At 41.8% G+C, this 16,480-nt stretch overlaps 1 protein-coding gene across 2 annotated transcripts in view; it reads right to left on the reverse strand.

Annotated features, from left to right (window-relative positions):
• Positions 1-16,480, reverse strand: part of LOC134394714 (myosin-1B) — a 111,316-nt gene that overhangs the window by 17,076 nt on the left and 77,760 nt on the right. Inside the window, exons 1-6 of one of the 2 annotated variants that reach the window (XM_063120389.1) lie at positions 4,895-4,985; positions 1,777-2,002; positions 1,537-1,680; positions 1,286-1,442; positions 244-271; positions 31-148 (exon numbers count right to left, since the gene is read on the reverse strand). In XM_063120389.1, coding sequence (XP_062976459.1) covers positions 31-148; positions 244-271; positions 1,286-1,442; positions 1,537-1,680; positions 1,777-1,980 — 651 coding nt within the window. In that variant the 5' untranslated portion in view covers positions 1,981-2,002; positions 4,895-4,985. Of the gene's footprint in view, positions 1-30; positions 149-243; positions 272-1,285; positions 1,443-1,536; positions 1,681-1,776; positions 2,003-4,894; positions 4,986-16,480 lie in introns of those variants that run through there. The other variant, XM_063120388.1, reaches the window with a different exon arrangement.

Below are 16,480 nucleotides of genomic sequence, written 5' to 3' on the forward strand. Positions count from 1 at the left end.
ATTTAACCTTCTCCCCAATATAGAACTTACCTTTAGCTTGCCAGTTTGCTGTGCTTCGTCCTTCTTCTTATCACCAGTGGCAGCAATTGTTGCAAAGTACTGAATGACACGTTTCGTGTTCACAGTCTTTCCTGCACCAGATTCTCCACTGTCAAGACAGATGCAAAGACCACGTAGTGAAGCAGTGCACTCCACAGCAAAGCTTGTTTGGACAAGAAGCGTACTTTTTAAAAGCATACTTACGTGATTAGGATTGACTGATTCTCACGATCTAGAAAAACAAACAAAGGTAGAACTCAAATTGAAATAAAGAATTCAGGGCTTTCTCCGCTGCGGCACCCCGGTTGTGGAATGAGCTCCCCAGAGAGGTCCGCCTGGCGCCTAAACTGTACTCAATCGCCAGCTGAAGATCTTTTTATTCTCTCAGTATTTTAACACTTAATTTTAACTTGAATTTGAACTTTGCTGTTTTACCTTTGTATTTTAATTTTATATCAATTTTGCTGTGTGGTTTTTATCCTGGTTGTGCTTTTTATACTGTATTTTGTATTTGTGCTTTTAACCTGTTGGTTGTTTTACTATGGTTTTAATTTTTGTGAACCGCCCAGAGAGCTTCAGCTATTGGGCGGTATAAAAATGCAATAAAGAAAGAAAGAAAGAAAGAATATTCATACCACTATCCATACACTAGGATGGATAGCCTGCTAATCTTAGGATATGGTTATTAAGAATCTGAAAAGTCTCTTTGTAATTTCCCCTTCATTTGAAATCCCCATTGCTAGGCAATTGCTGAAGCTAAAGAATATCCATGAAAAATGGGAGGGGAGTAGTTTATCAACTGATTATCAATCAACATGTATAACCAATACTGCTTGCATGCCATAACTTTGGAACTTACTGCTCTTCCTTATAATTCCTATATATTTTTCCTTCAAAGTAAGATCCTACTATATATAGTACTGATACTAATATTACAAATAAGCTAACAGAATTAACAAAGCAAGAAGAAGAAGAAGAAGAGAAGAAGAAGAAGAAGAAGAAGAAGAAGAAGAGGAGGAGGAGGAGGAGGAGGAGGAGGAGGATCCTGAGATATTGTCAAAGTGCAATTAGGACAGAATTTTTAGAGGAAACTTGAATTAATGTCTCTTTCCTTTGAGCTTTGATTACCACAATTATAATCCTTTGCTGCAACTGGTCATGAATGATGCTTTCTGGAAAGGATATCAACTCAGTCTAGGGAACTGCTGCTCAGTAGGTTCACTTGGATGTAGGTTCACCTACTCACCAGTTAACATGGACTGATAGGCATTGTCAGAGATGGAGAAGATGTGGGGAGGGGCCTCTTGACGCTTTTTGCCCCTGTAGGCATTAACCACCTCAGGGTTGTACACTGGCAGCCACTTGTAGGGATTGACAGTGACACAGAAGAGACCTGAGTAGGTCTGCAAAGAAAAGATAGTAAATGAGTAAATGGCTTCTCTATGAAATAATATTCTACATTGTGAACTCAAAAGGTAAACATCAAACTGTTCTCACATAGATCATCCAGGCTGCGTAACGCTCTTTGAGGTTATACAGGACAGCGGGTTCATGGAGATGGGTCATCATGGCCATATCCTCAATTTTATCATATTTGGGAGGGTTCATAGGAAAGATTTGGTCATCCTTAACAGTCACAGTCTACAAGGAAACAAGGGACCATTCAGCCAAAAGCATAAAGAAGAGAACAAAGTATATCATTATTTTTTCTGTATCACCTGGTGTTTCTCTACTTACCTCTCCACCTTCTTTCTTGACTGTGACCTTGCCTGCTTCCTTGCTCTGGACAGTGCCTTTCACAAAGGAGATCTTAGGATCCACCACAAAGACTGATGACTTGGCATCAAAGGGCTTATTCTGAGCCTCAATTCTCTCCTTTTCTGACTTGCGGAGAAAAGGAGCAGCAGGCCCAAAAACTGCCATCTCAGCGTCCGAAGACATGCTTGCAGCTTAGCAGAGAACTCTGAAGTAGAGAAAAATGGCTTACATGAGGACCGCCCAGAGAGCCCCGGCTATTGGCGGTATAGAAATGTAATAATAAATAAATAAATAAGTTTATACATCCAGTGTATATAACTTCTTACAATTCTAATATTGGTATGTCTTTGACCATGAAGTGGAAATTGGGTTCTAAGCATTTCATTACATTATTTGAAAACTGAGACCTCTACTAGGTGATCACAGGCAAATTATTTAATTCACCCCAACCGATAATTCCAATTTAGCAATGCTTATGTGCTGGTAAAACCAGAACATACATGGAATTTTCCTACTCATATAAGTGCAGAAATGTGCGCATTTCCGGATTGGACCTTCTATTGAAATTAATGGGGCAGCCAACACCTGCAAGAGATCTGTATCCAGGTGATCAGGGCACCTGGGCATAATCTGGAGAATATTGCATACAATTTAGTTTCTTAGCGCAAAATCAGTCGCTCTAATTGCACTCAGGTTATTTTTTATTATTGTTATTATTATTATTATTATTATTATTATTATTATTATTATTATTATGTGCCAATAATGTTAGAACCTAAATGGGGCCACTGAGTTACAAGGGAGTATCAGCGTGTTTGGTAGGTAGAACCTTGAAGGTTTTAAGTTACAAAAAATGGCTTTCTTTTTGTTTGTTTTTTTTAAAATAAACTTAAGGGGACAAAAATGAAGACTGAACATGTTCTATAGCCATTGAATGTTGAGCATCAGTTGCAATTGAAAAACAGAAATGTGTTGGGAAAGGGAAGTATCCAATCTCCTCCTGGAACCCTGAACAGGAACATTTCTATACACTGCAACATTTGTATTAACTTTCCGCCTCTAAAAGTGAATACAGGTGATTGAGTGCCAACAGGATCGGAGCCAAAATGGGACTGCTAAGAATCTAAGGTATCACAATGCTTGGGTGAACTCTGGCCTTAGGTAGACCTACCTGTTAGCCCACGACTGAGGAGGGAAGATCTCACAATGTGTTTATCGTGAGATCCCTCCTCTATTTACACGCGAGTCACAACGACCTCAGAAGGAAAGGTGTCATGCCCACCAGTTATTTATTTATTAAAGGGCCAGCAGCGCACGAATGCTCGTGCGCATAATGTAAGTGGTTTTTTAAATTTAAATTAGTTCCCCCGTTTCCCCCACCCTACCCCTGATGGGCGCAGCTCCCGGCTCCTCATGAGGAATCGCGCAGAGCTGGGTCAACCCGCGGCGCCCGGCCACACGTTCCACGGTCTCGGGCTCCGCCCGGGACCATAAAAAAAACGGGGCCAAAGGGGAGGGAGAGATCATCCCTACCTGATCCCAGGATCCCCTGTGCATCATGTGGATGCACAGGGGCGATCCCGGGGATCACCCCAGGATAAAGCCCTGTCTAGCTATGGCCTCTGAGGTATGCAAAAATATAAAGCATTTTTTAAAAGCTGCACCTTCCCCCCATTTTTTGCAGGTCCCACTTTAGTGCCTTTAACTTCTCAAGATTATGTCCTTTATATTTTAGAGCTGTTGTTGTTGACCGCAATAAACTGTTGTTGTTGTTGTATTTTAGAGCTCTATCCATAAAATGAAAGCAAACCTTCTGAATCATTTCTCTCATGAGTTTCTAAGGAGATAAATGGAATGTAAACCAACATTATATACAGAACACTGTTGAAAGGATTTGGTATAATCCTTCAAGCATGATTCCCGGACAAAAAGGGATGTTGGAGAAATCTGCAACAGATTCAAATGTTAATCCAACCTATGGATTCCGCAGCAGACCAGCTTTTTCCAAGTCATGCGGATTCCGTGGACTTGCAGACTGGTTTTTCACTTTCGGGAGATTTGCACTAATTTATATTAGCATACGTTTACATTACCACTAAAGCCAATTCTCACAAGTAGAATGAAATTCTGGTTTGAAAAAGTCTGATTCCATCAATGAGTGGACAGCGGAACAAAAGACACATGACAATCTGTGAAACACAGACGGAAATGGATTTTTAAAAAGCTGCATATCCCTACATCCAAGTCCCCATCAGTTCCCAGGAGGGAACTACAGACAGGCTGTGCTCTGAGGCTGCTAACAAACATGCTGAAATTCTAGAAAGATGTGTGAAAGAGTTTTACTGTATTGATACGCATTCATATGCAGCATGGTCATAAGGATATTTACTCAAGCCCCATCTAGAAAGCTGTTAGTTACTTCATCAGAAATCCTATTCCTTGTGTTGTGATGGAAAGAATTTCATGCAAAGCCCTACCCAGCCCTTTCACCCAGCTTGATTGTGCTCCACAGAAACTGAATGTACACAGAACAAAGCTACTCTAGAAAAGACCCGGTTGGAAAATGTTACCCCGGTTTGTTAAGGCTTGCTAATGTTATTACACTACAGTAGCTAACAATAGAAATAAATGAAAAGGCAAGTGTTGTTGTTTTTTGCTATCATTTCCCAAAACTCAATCAAAAATAAATGAAAACTGAAACACCATACTATTACTGGTCCACTAAACATTTCCAAAGAGATCCCATTATAGGCATTAATTAAGTGGTACGCGCCTGAATTCCAACTGTTTGTCCACTGTGAGGATTAAGGATTTTACAATATAAATTTTGCATGACCGATATTGTCAGAGAGAGCAATTGAACACTATAACTGGTACGTGCATAAAGGGGAGGAGCTCTTGCTAATAAAGCTTCACATAACAGAATTTCGAGATCAGTCACTATCCACACCATGCAGTAAAATCTGAACACAATATCCACCAAATGTTTAATGCACAACAGAAATAGCAAAGGGGCAGAGCAACCCAGCTCAGATGCAAGAGGAGACCTTCTCTGAATACACCCTTCTCCAAGAATGGGTAGAAATCACAGTCTTACCTCTTTATGAATAGAATGGGAAGTATGCAGGCTCAACACTGGCCAATACTGCAAAATAAAAAGGGGGAAATCTCTTCTTGCTGGTGCTTTAAAAAGTCTACCAATGGTGAATTACTGACTGCAAGCAAATGAACACATCTGAAATCCCCGCTGACATAGTCAAACCTCATGCATTAATGGCAGAGGTGGTAGGAAGGCACAGTCATGTGTGCTATTTAGGGGTGCTAAATAGCATCCAGACCCCCACAATCCGCTGCCCCCAGCACTTACCTATTAACTTTGGAAGGACAAGGCAGATGGGTCCTAGGCACTCTTTTATACTGTGAGATGGACACAAGTACCAGCCCCTGCCATTCTTCACTCAAGGCATTTTTGGCTAACCTTTCCCTGTAAAGCATTGTTTGGCAAACTAGAGTAAAGGCATAATTGTCATTTGACATGGCTGGATATAATTAGAAATATTTGATGTCCTTCAGACTATGTGAGTAAATGCCCTATAAATAATTTCACAAGGGTCTTAAAGGAGAGAATCTGGGCTATTCAAGAAAGCCAGAGCATGGCATAAGGGGCTCTTAGTTTCTATTGCTGGTGTTGTCATTGCTCAGTGACCTCCTGTACATTGCTTTTGTATGTCACTATTCTGTTTAGGGGAGAGCGAGGCATGAAAATGGGATTGATAATATTTCATGCTCATTGTGAAGTGTTTAAGACAAAGTATTTGTGGAATTAATCCTAAGCCTCAAAACACATTAAACATCCTATTGTTATTATAGGTATTTTGGGATTTGCTCTTCTAAAATCTTGGCAAAAGAAAGGGTTGCCATCGTAAGACTGATTTATGTGACCACTTTGACATAGCAGTGGCTTACGGCAGTTTTGGGCATATACTTAATACTTCAGAGGATTCAGGTCTTGGCATCACACTATAAACATATGCCAGAGCATGTACTTCTGGTGATCTCCAATAACACGCTAAAATGTAAAGAGAAGTCAATAAGGAAATTGGGGGTTGCATATTTTCAGCATGCTTATACTTTAGATGTGAATTTGTATGTATGTGGCCAAGCATCAGCTAATTGCGTAAAAAATGAAGCTTCTTCCATCACAAGTGTTCATCCACCCTTAGAAAATCTATTAAAAGTCAGTTTGTTGTGTTTGATCGCAGTTACTGCTCTTGTGAATAGCTTTCATAGTTTGAATATGTCAGACCAATTGCAAACCCAGCCAGAAGGCCGAACAAATCAACCCATGATGCCTCAGTCATATTGCATCCATGTCAAAATGATCAAGTGAAGAAGCTTTTCATAATCAAAAAAACCTTAGATCTAAATAGCATATGTTGGCATAACAAGCTAACACAATCCTTAAATGTATTCAAAGGGGAAGCAAACAAGGCCAGAAATATTGTTTTACCTCACTTTATAGCACTGATCGTACTACATCTGTTCTGATTAAATTTCTTCAGCACTTTGAAACATTGGAGAAGAGCCGCAAAAATGACCAAAGATCTCAAAAACCTATAGAATTTTATAAATGAGAAAGTTAATGGGTGACTTGTGTTATCACATGTCCTCATCTACATCTGTCTATGCATATGTACTTGAGTAACATGTGTCAAGGGCCTTTAACTTGCAGTCATTGCACATAATGGGATTGTAGCTCAATAGTAAATGTGTTGAATGCGGAAGAAGTATCCCGGTTCAATCTGTGACAACTCTAGGTAGAGCAAGAAAAACTGCCTGAAACCCGGACAGCCAGTATCAGTCAGTGGCTAGATAATCTGATCCAGGCCTTAGCTAGACCGAAGGTTTATCCCGGGATCGTCCCGGGGTCATCCCTGTTCATGTAAATAACACACAGGATATCCCGGGAACAGGCAGGGACGGCCCTGGGATGATCCCGGGATAAACCTTAGGTCTAGCTAAGGCCTCAGTGTAAGGCAGCTTCCTATGATCTAAGGCACAGAAATTACACAAGACAGGAACCAGACTTTATAATGATGGAGTATACATTTTATTACAGAACATGAATAAAAGCACGTGTGTACAACCTAGATAGGAGTGGCAGCTAAATAGTTAAATCTAAAGTGAAGCAATCCAGAGGGCATGAGGTAGGCCACTAGAGACCTCACCCCTCTGGAAAAGAGTGTAACAACTCACACACAGAGCTCTAGGGGGTTTGTCCCTGCCCTGTATAAAATTCTTAACACCACTAAGGGCCTTCCTAGACGAGGCCTTAGCGCGCCTTCTGTCCCGGCTTCCCTGCTGTGCGTCCAGATGACGCACAGGGGAATCCGGAGACAGGCCGCGCTGAGGCCTTCTCCAACGCGCCATAAGCGAATTCGCTTATGGCGCGCCTTTTCCCCAGCTCCGGCCTGAGGCCGGAGCTGGGGAAGGTCTAGGGACTTCCGTGGCTTTTTGCGGCTAATCGCTTACTCACGAGTAGCCACAAAAAGCCGCGGACTGGCCACAGCGCTGAGCGCTGTGCCCATCGGCCGGGGAGATCCCGGGAGGGAAAAGGAGGGGAGACGACACAGGACACACACACACACACACACACGCACGGAGGGAAAAGGAGGGGAGATGACACAGGACACACGCACGGAGGGAAAAGGAGGGGAGATGACACAGGACACACGCACGGAGGGAAAAGGAGGGGAGATGACACAGGACACACGCACGGAGGGAAAAGGAGGGGAGATGACACAGGACACACACACACACGCACGGAGGGAAAAGGAGGGGAGATGACACAGGACACACGCACGGAGGGAAAAGGAGGGGAGACGACACACGGGACATGGAGGGAGAGAAAGATCAGGAAGGGATCAGGAGCGGATGGGGGGGGGGTTAACTAATAAAAAACCCTTACCTTCTCCGCAGTCTTCGGGCGCACGTGGCCCCTTTAAACTTTTTAAAAAATGGCCGGCGCTGCAGGGCTTCCGTCGTCCCTGCGCGTTGTGCGTCTAGGAGGCTGGGCGGCGCGCGTTAAAGTTTGCACGCCGTCGCCCCGCCTCCCTGCCGGCTTATCCCGGCAGGTCTAGCAAGGCCCTTGGTTTCAAGCCTTTAGAGACCTTTGGGCCATTTGGGTGAAAAGTCTAAATCAATCATAATGTCATATTTAAGTCTAAATCATATTTCTCATAATGAATAGTCTTCCATCTGGCAAAGGAATCCCAGCAGCCATCATTCCTCACCATTGTCATTACTGACGAGAACAGATGGGAATTGCAGTCCATCAACATCTGGATGACCACACGTTCCCTGCCCTTGGGTTAGAGGGAGAAACCAGTGTGTAAATACCAGCTACTTGAGGATACATGGGTAAAGTAAGGAGGTTCGCTTGGCACCTACATGATATGCTTTTAGACGCCAGGTGAAGACCTTTTTATTCTCCCAACATTTTAACAATCTATAAATTTTAAATAACATGGTTTTAAATTTGTAATTTTGCATTGCTGCTGTTTTTATCTGGTTGAGCTTTTATATTGCATTTTATATTATGGTTTTATACTGTTGTTTTATACTTTGAATGTTTTTAATTTTTGTGAACCGCCCAGAGAGCTCCGTCTATTGGGCGGTATAGAAATGTAATAAATAAATAAATAAATAAATAATAAAGTAGGATTAAAGAGAGGAAGGGAAAACCAGAACACATTATTATCTACTCCAAAGTGAAGTTGGTCAGGTAGGATTGCTTCTTAGCAGTCTTCTGTGACTCAGGAATTTGGTTTGAATACTGGAATACTAGTGGGCATTCCTTGCAGATTCCCAGTGCCTGTCTAATTTCATCCTGGGCCTCAAATGGCTGTGTGGACTATTAATTAGAAAAATCCCAGAAAAAAAGGCAAGGGGGCAACACTAGTGTAGCTGAACTTCGCGTTCCCAGGAGCTTTGGACTATTGCATGCCAGCGCTGGCAAAGGATAAAGGCTATGATGAAAACATCCCAAGAGGTCCCTCTGAACCCATGCTATAAAACAGGAGTTAAAATAAGAACAATGGAACTGAAAGGGAACTGGAGTGGGGAGAGGAAGGGGTTCAGGAAGGACAAGATCCTTGCAGAGAGCCATGGAGCAGCGATGCAGCAGCGGTGGTAGTTCTTTGGGGTGGGGCAGAGGGAAGAGAGTTCAGCCCCTTTGGGGTAGCCTTTGAAAGGCTTGGTGAGGTGAGGGAAGGAGGCCTGAGTACAAAAGAGGAGCTAGAGGAAGTCTAATCTTAACCATGATTGTTTAATGCAAAAATACTGGATACAACAGGAGTTCTGTATGCATACATTGGGTAGAGGTCCCTAATCTATACGAGTGCAAATGACTGCTGATTGCTACACTGGTAGAAACTGTGCTTTTGGGCATGGTGATTTATCCTTACTGGGAATCTAATGGGCCAAATAGAAAGGTATGCCTGCAATGGCTTAATCGTAAGTAGTGCTAGGCACAGAGTTAGGCATTTGCGCATCCCAAAATTTCCTGCCTATTGCAGGTGAACAGTAACCCACCTGTTTACCAAGGAAGACAACCTATGAGCATTTTTGTTTACTTCCTCTATGTCAAGGTGTCTGCTTGACACAACTTACCCAGGCACATGAGATTTTCGGAAACAGTGTTAGGGGTATACTTGAAATGACAACAATAATACTTGATTGTAATAATCCTCCATAATGCTTGACATTTAGGTACATTGGTGGGAAGAAAATAAAGTACTAAAGGATTCTTTATTCTGGTAAGGGAATGAATAAGAAGAGCCAATTGCAGGAGGAGGCAGAATAAATTTAGATTTGGATGTGGCATGATTCCTTTTAAAAACACTTCAAATTAAGACTGGAAGTTTGTGCAACTAAATAGGTTTAATGATGTACTCTTTTAAAATAAATCAGGAGTTTCATTTTAGGAGTTTACAATGAGAAGTCAGTAGGGTACTTTTTAATGTTCAAGTTCTATGACTATATAACAATGAATGAACCATACTCCAGATTGTGGCATGAGAAAGAGCTGGAGATGGTATGTGAATCCAAAGTGAGGTCAATTCCTTCTAGAATCTGGAGTTTAAATTGGTTGTGTTCAGCTGAAATCTCCAAATTATTTGTGAGATTGACTGCATGATCTGGCATCTCTTAATACATTGGCACAGCTTCATCAGTCATAGAATGGGTAGCTTGAGATTGATGCCATTTCTAGGAGTCTTCTAGTAATGCCAAGAGGCACTGGGCATAACTTAAGGAATTGTAACCATTCAAAACATTAAAATCCACAGGGGATAACTCTGGGGCTATCTTTGAATATGAAGTAGAGAGTTACAGGCCAAGCTTGAAAATCAACCAAACGCATCAGATCAAGGGCAGCCAGACACCACATAGTTAGAGAGATGGAGGGAGAGAGAGATTAAAGGTTTGATGAACTAGTTCTTATAACAAGGTATTAGGGCTTTTCAGATTAGCCATTATTCCCTTGAAAGAATCTCTCAGAATAAAAAATCACATAGAGTACTGGCCATCTTTTGCTTACAGCACTAGTGAGCCATGTGGATGTGTGAGAGTCAGAGAGGCATTGTTTCATTTTAGTCTCATATTACAGTATCTACAATGGTATGCTGTCTTCCAATTATCCATTGCCCAGAAAAGCATGAAATTGGTCTTAACACAGAGCCATCCAGAGGGCAACGAAGCATAGAGAAGAACTGAGATGAACCAGGAAAATGCATCCATAATCAGATTAGCAACTCGAAGATGAGGAATTCAGCTGGATGATTAAGGGATCTGTTCTGGATGCAATTTCTAAAATCAAATGTAATCATGGAACTAGCTAATAAGAGGAATTGCTTCTCTTTGACTTCTATTTGTAGAGCAAATACTCAAGTTATGCTCAGCTGAGGAATATTTATCACATTCTAATGGCTCATTAAAGGGAGATGGATCATGGTTACATTAGCAATCAAGATGATGTTGACTTCTGTTACTCTTCCTTCTCGTCTTTTTCAACTGTCTGCCCAAAGGAAAACATGTTAAAGCTCAGAGACGGAAAAGCACACACATCTCCTCTCGTTTCTTCAGCAGCCTAGTGCTGATAGCATATAACCGTAACCTTCTCCTGAAACTTTGCAGTGAGATTCACACATATAATCCTCTTGCATAGATAGGGTGACCATATGAAAAGGAGGACAGGGCTCCTGTATCTTTAACAGTTGCATAGAAAAGGGAATTTCAGCAGGTGTCATTTGTATATATGGAAAACCTGATGAAATTCCCTCTTCATCACAGCAGTTAAAGGTGCAGGAGCTATACTAGAGTGACCAGGCTTAAAAGAGGGCAGGGCACCTGCAACTTTAACTGTTGTGATGAAGAGGAAATTTCCCTAGATTCCCCATATATACAAATGACACCTGCTGAAATTTCCTTTTCAATACAACTGTTAAAGATACAGGAGCCCTGTCCTCCTTTTCATATGGTCACCCTAATGCTGCATAGGTGGCTAGTACAAGTAGTTAGGGTATATCCATGGGGGCACAAATTAATGGGCGATGTTTCGTGGCGATGTGTAATCATCTAGTACAATATGCAACAGAATGGTTTTCCATAAGCTGCATGCTGATAGATGCAGCCAAATGCAGGATGTAGTCAGTAGACTGCATAGTTGCTGTGTAGTTATTTATGGTAGGTTTAGAGGAGTATTTGTTCTGACCATCAAGTGCCACACTGTTGATTTTGCATGACCTCTTGAACTCCTACATATCAGAGAGATGGCAATCACAGGTTTAGACAGAGCCTTCAGTTTCAGGACTCTGAAATCCTATATGGAAAGACCACTTTCAGTTATAATTTTTAACTGATACAATGGCTCTATCATTCCCAAACTAGCATAAAATGTTCTGCTTATGGCCTGAACAAATAATCTTCCAGGTCACAGCAAAAGTATCACAAGGAAGTGAAAACAACAAACTTGTGGCACACGAAAGACATTTATTCTGACTTAAGCTTTTGTGGGCTATAGTCACTTGATCAAATGCATCTAATATAATGGAGAGTTTCAGGCTGGGCATATATTATTATTATTATTTTTACAGCACATATGGTAGGGGATGAAGAAAGAATTGTAAGCAGCAAAGTCAGAAGGAAATTCAGTACAGAAAGGTGTGCTGCTGACAATCACGTTATTAACAGTGGCCATGTACAGTACAGCTATTAGTAATAACAAATATCCTAGCACGAGATCAATTAACAGATGTAGTGTGGTAAAAATTCATTATTCTGATTCAAGCCTCTGGTGATAGAATTAAACCTGATCATGAATTCTAACTGAGCAATCTCTTGCTCTAATCGCTCCCTGATGTCCCTTTACTTTACAATGGCCACTTTAAGATCTGGGATGGAGAGTGCCCTGGAAGCCTGACATGTTCTCAAAGTGGTTCCTGAGTATTGCCATTTCTGATGTCAGATTTGTACCCATTTATTCTTTTCCATAGAGACTGGCCTGTTTGCCATGTGTAGAATGCAGAAGGACATGGGTGATCAAAGATTGTGTATAGCACATTGGAAGATGAACAAGTGAATGAGCCCCTTGGGTAACACTGTCGTGTCTTTAAGAGTGTTTCTAGAGTAGATATAGGGATAGAGCTGGCATCTTGGTTTGAGTCCTTGATATGTGGCCTGTTCTTTCTAGTGAGGTTGATTGTCTATAAGAAAGTACAGGCCTACCACCCAAGGTATGTGAGATGGAAATGTTGCTTTCTCTTTTGGGTCTGTCCTGTAGTAGATTATTCTCAAGTGCCAGTTTGGCCCCATTGATCCATTTTTCTCTTCATTGGGTGGGTATTGTGGTCTGAGGAATACCTGATTTAGCTCCTTTCTGTGAGTCCCTGTTCAATGAATCTGAACAGATAAGATTGTATCTTAGGGCTTGGCTGTAGACAATGGATCTTGTGATGTCTCGCAAAGAAGAGAGACACTCATTATGCCTAGACATGTGTTAATTATTTTTCCTGGGTTCCTCTGTTGTCGACCATTAACACCTTCTTGGAATGCCAGCTCCAGCTTTTTCTATGGGCTAATGACAGGTTTCAGACAGGCTTTTCCTGATGTGTGACCCAGCCAACTATGGTATGTTGCATAGTAAAGGGTGTAGTTTTACTGCTGATTAATAATTACAATTACATTGTATGTTCATCATTTTGATAATTCTGTGGAAAGTGGTATGTAATGATCTGAATTTCCTGGCCAACCCTTTGACCGAATTGGTCAAGGGCTAACAAAGGAAAAGGCTGCCCATAGTTCGGCTTTGTGAAAAGAGCTTTAGGAAAGTTCTCAGAATTCATAATTTTGTCCAGTATCTGATTCCGACTCATGTCCAGGGAAATGCCCATCTGAAGTGTATGTGGGCAGAGTGCCTAATTAGGATTGTAGAGCCAGATTATACTATCATCTTTAACTCTGGGTTCCAACCCTGGGCGCTCTCTCTCTCTCTCTCTCTCTCTCTCTCTCTCTCCAGCCCAGAGTTCCTGGCTCACACACAGCACTAAACAACCCAGGGTTGTTTTGCCCCTCCCACTCACAGTGGGAGCCATCAGGCATGCTCGCTCATTCTGACTCATTTAATTCACAACAACCCAGGATTTTTTTAAAAAACTGAGTTGTTGTGATGTGTAAACCAGGCCACTATCAAGTTAAGGGAGAAACACAACACATGTGTAAGATGAGAATGGAATTCACCTTAAATCAGCCTTTGTCATCTTCAGCTTTTTCTGGAAGCTCACTTTGGGAAGGAGTAGCAGGTGATAGCCTAGCCTAATGGACTTCCCAGCAAGTTCTGTTGCCAGAGATGCCACTTTTTCCATACCACTCTTGCCTGAGGCCAGCAGTGGGCCAGATTCGGCCCCAAAGACATCTTCTCAGTGGCTTCTCCAAATGATTATTGAATTTGTTCCTTACGCACAATGTAAACTTTGCAACTGGCATGATAATAAGACCAGCACAAGACATTTTTCTGCTTGAAATGAAACAGCAAATGGCACCTGCCCCACCTCCACCACAAGTCAAGGCACATAATACCCCAAACCATCCAAGGTATTTTGGCACATGAAGCAGAAAAATCTCATAGAATCATAGAATAGTAGAGTTGGAAGGGTCCTATAAGGCCATCAAGTCCAACCCCCTGCTCAATGCAGGAATCGACCTTAAAGCATCCCTGACAGATAGCTGTCCAGCTGCCTCTTGAATGCCTCTAGTGTGGGAGAGCCCACAACCTCCCTAGGTAATTGGTTCCATTGTTGTACTGCTCTTCCATTATTATTATTAATAATTAATTAATATAGCACCATCAGTGTACATGGTGCTGTACAGAGTAAAACAATAAAATAGCAAAACCCTGCCACATAGGCTTATTGTTTTTCCTAATGTCCGGCCAGAATCTGGCTTCCTGTAACTTGATCCCATTAGTCCATGTCCTGCACTTTGGGATGATCGAGAAGAGATCCTGGCCCTCCTCTGTGGGACAACCTTTCAAGTATTTGAAGAGTGCTATTGTGTCTCCCCTCAGCCTTTTCTTCTCCAGGCTAAACATGCCCAGTTCTTTCAGTCTCTCCCTAGAGGGCTTTGTTCCCAGACCCTTGATCATCCTTCTTGCCCTCCTCTGAACCCCCTCCAGCTTGTCTGCATCCTTCTTGAAATATGGTGCCCAGAACTAGACAAAATACTCACAAGCACCTCTCCCCATCCCTGACAGTAACAATACAATAATAACAAAATAACTCACAATTTGTTGCCCTTTCATAACACCCCAAATCTACGGTGTGAAGTGACCACCTCAGTTTGCTTAGTGGTAGAGCCAGTCCTGCATGGAAATAAAATAAATCCCATTCAAAAACAATTTTGTGGTATTTATTTTGTGGTATTTATTCTGTGTTGCAGACCAGGGAAGGAGCAGTAGTACTTTGAAAAAGCAGGGCATGAGTGCTTCAGTGCTGGAGAAGGGGAACATGTAGCCTTCGTCTTGCTGGGTGACTACCACTGTATTTAAAGGCCAGAGTAGTACTGTGGGGAAAATGTTCAACCTCTAAATAATGTTTAAAATAATAAAACTTTTTCAAAAGTATAAAAAAAATGGCATTCATTTCTATTCAGATCATTCACAATTTCCAGTAGAAAATTCCCAGATACTCATCTAGTCCCATTCAATGCAGAAATTAATAGGTGGATTGTCCAGGAAAAACTACATGAGTACAGACTGTAGCACATTCAGAGCTGAGAAAATACGGTACCCCTGCAACAGATGTGGCAGCTTGGTGCAAGCCCTCAAGACATGTGCAAATTAATTTATTATACAAAATGCAATTTGTCTGGAAAGATCTTACAAGAGCAACAGAGATCTGTCTGTTGAGTTTAACTACTGAAAGGATGCCCATCACCCACCAGCCCAATTGTACAAAGGTTATGAAGCTCAAGCAGCATTCCTCCCAGCCTCATGCAGTGATCATCCCTGCACCCACTGCTGTAATCTGAGATGCAATTGCTCTTCCCTAGCCTCAACCACAAACATATGTTAGCATTAGGGAAAGGCAAGACTACTAATGTCAAACTCACTCAGATCTTCACAGTTGAAGTTTTAAATCCATCTCCTCTTTGACTGGGCTCCTGCTCCTTCACAGTGTCCATATAGATTTTGTTGCAACATTCATTTCTATAGTTTTGTGGATTTATTGTAACGATCAACAATATATGTTCTGTTAGATGAGTTGGATGTTCCTCTGCAAAAATTTGAGCCACTGCGAAGTTCATGATTTCTCCACATTATCAAACATCGTGGATCAATCTTCATACTCATAAAATTAAACACATCCAAGAGTCATAAATGTCAATCAACTCGATTTTCATCCAGCTTTCCTTTCAGGTCAAAACAGCAAAGCAGCATACAATTTCATTGCTGTGCTTGATTGATGCAATTGGATTTATAGTTCATGCCCGTTATTATAAGTACAACACAAATGCAGTTCAATTGTGTTTTGGTTATGGTCAGAAAGATGAGGAAATTAATTTCAACTCATGGCCAGCTTCAGGTTTTCATGAACTCTGTGCACGCCCCATGCTCCCCAGTTTTGATGTGTGGTCCTGGATCCTCTCTCTTGTCCTCCCACCTCTGTTCTATAAAAGTCTGCATGTGATGGAGGGGTGGGTAGGCAGGACCTCCCTGTACACACTGGGAAGAGGAGGAGGAAATGGCAGCAGCACAATTGGAGCAATTGGAGGAAGCAAAAACAGCCCTGTGGCCTGGGAAAAGAGGGGCCAGCTGCAAGGAGGTGATGCCAGGTAATCAGCAGCTGCCTGACCATACCTTGACTGGAAAACTATTTTTCTCTAGTTCAAATCTTACATACTGTACTTCATTCTTTCTTCTTGCTAGCCTTTTTCTTTCCTTAAATCCCTACCTATATCTCAATCAGTCGTCTATCAATATCAGTCACCTTGCCTATGAGTTTTTAATTCCAGCCAAAACAACAACTTTCCCTTCCCTCACAGATACTGGACATTCTGCCAACTTTATTCCCTTAATACCTGGAATGTTTATTAACATTGTGTGTCATCATATTGGCACAGTTTAAGT

Source organism: Elgaria multicarinata, chromosome 3, assembly GCF_023053635.1.
Source record: "Elgaria multicarinata webbii isolate HBS135686 ecotype San Diego chromosome 3, rElgMul1.1.pri, whole genome shotgun sequence".
NCBI lineage: Eukaryota > Metazoa > Chordata > Lepidosauria > Squamata > Anguidae > Elgaria > Elgaria multicarinata.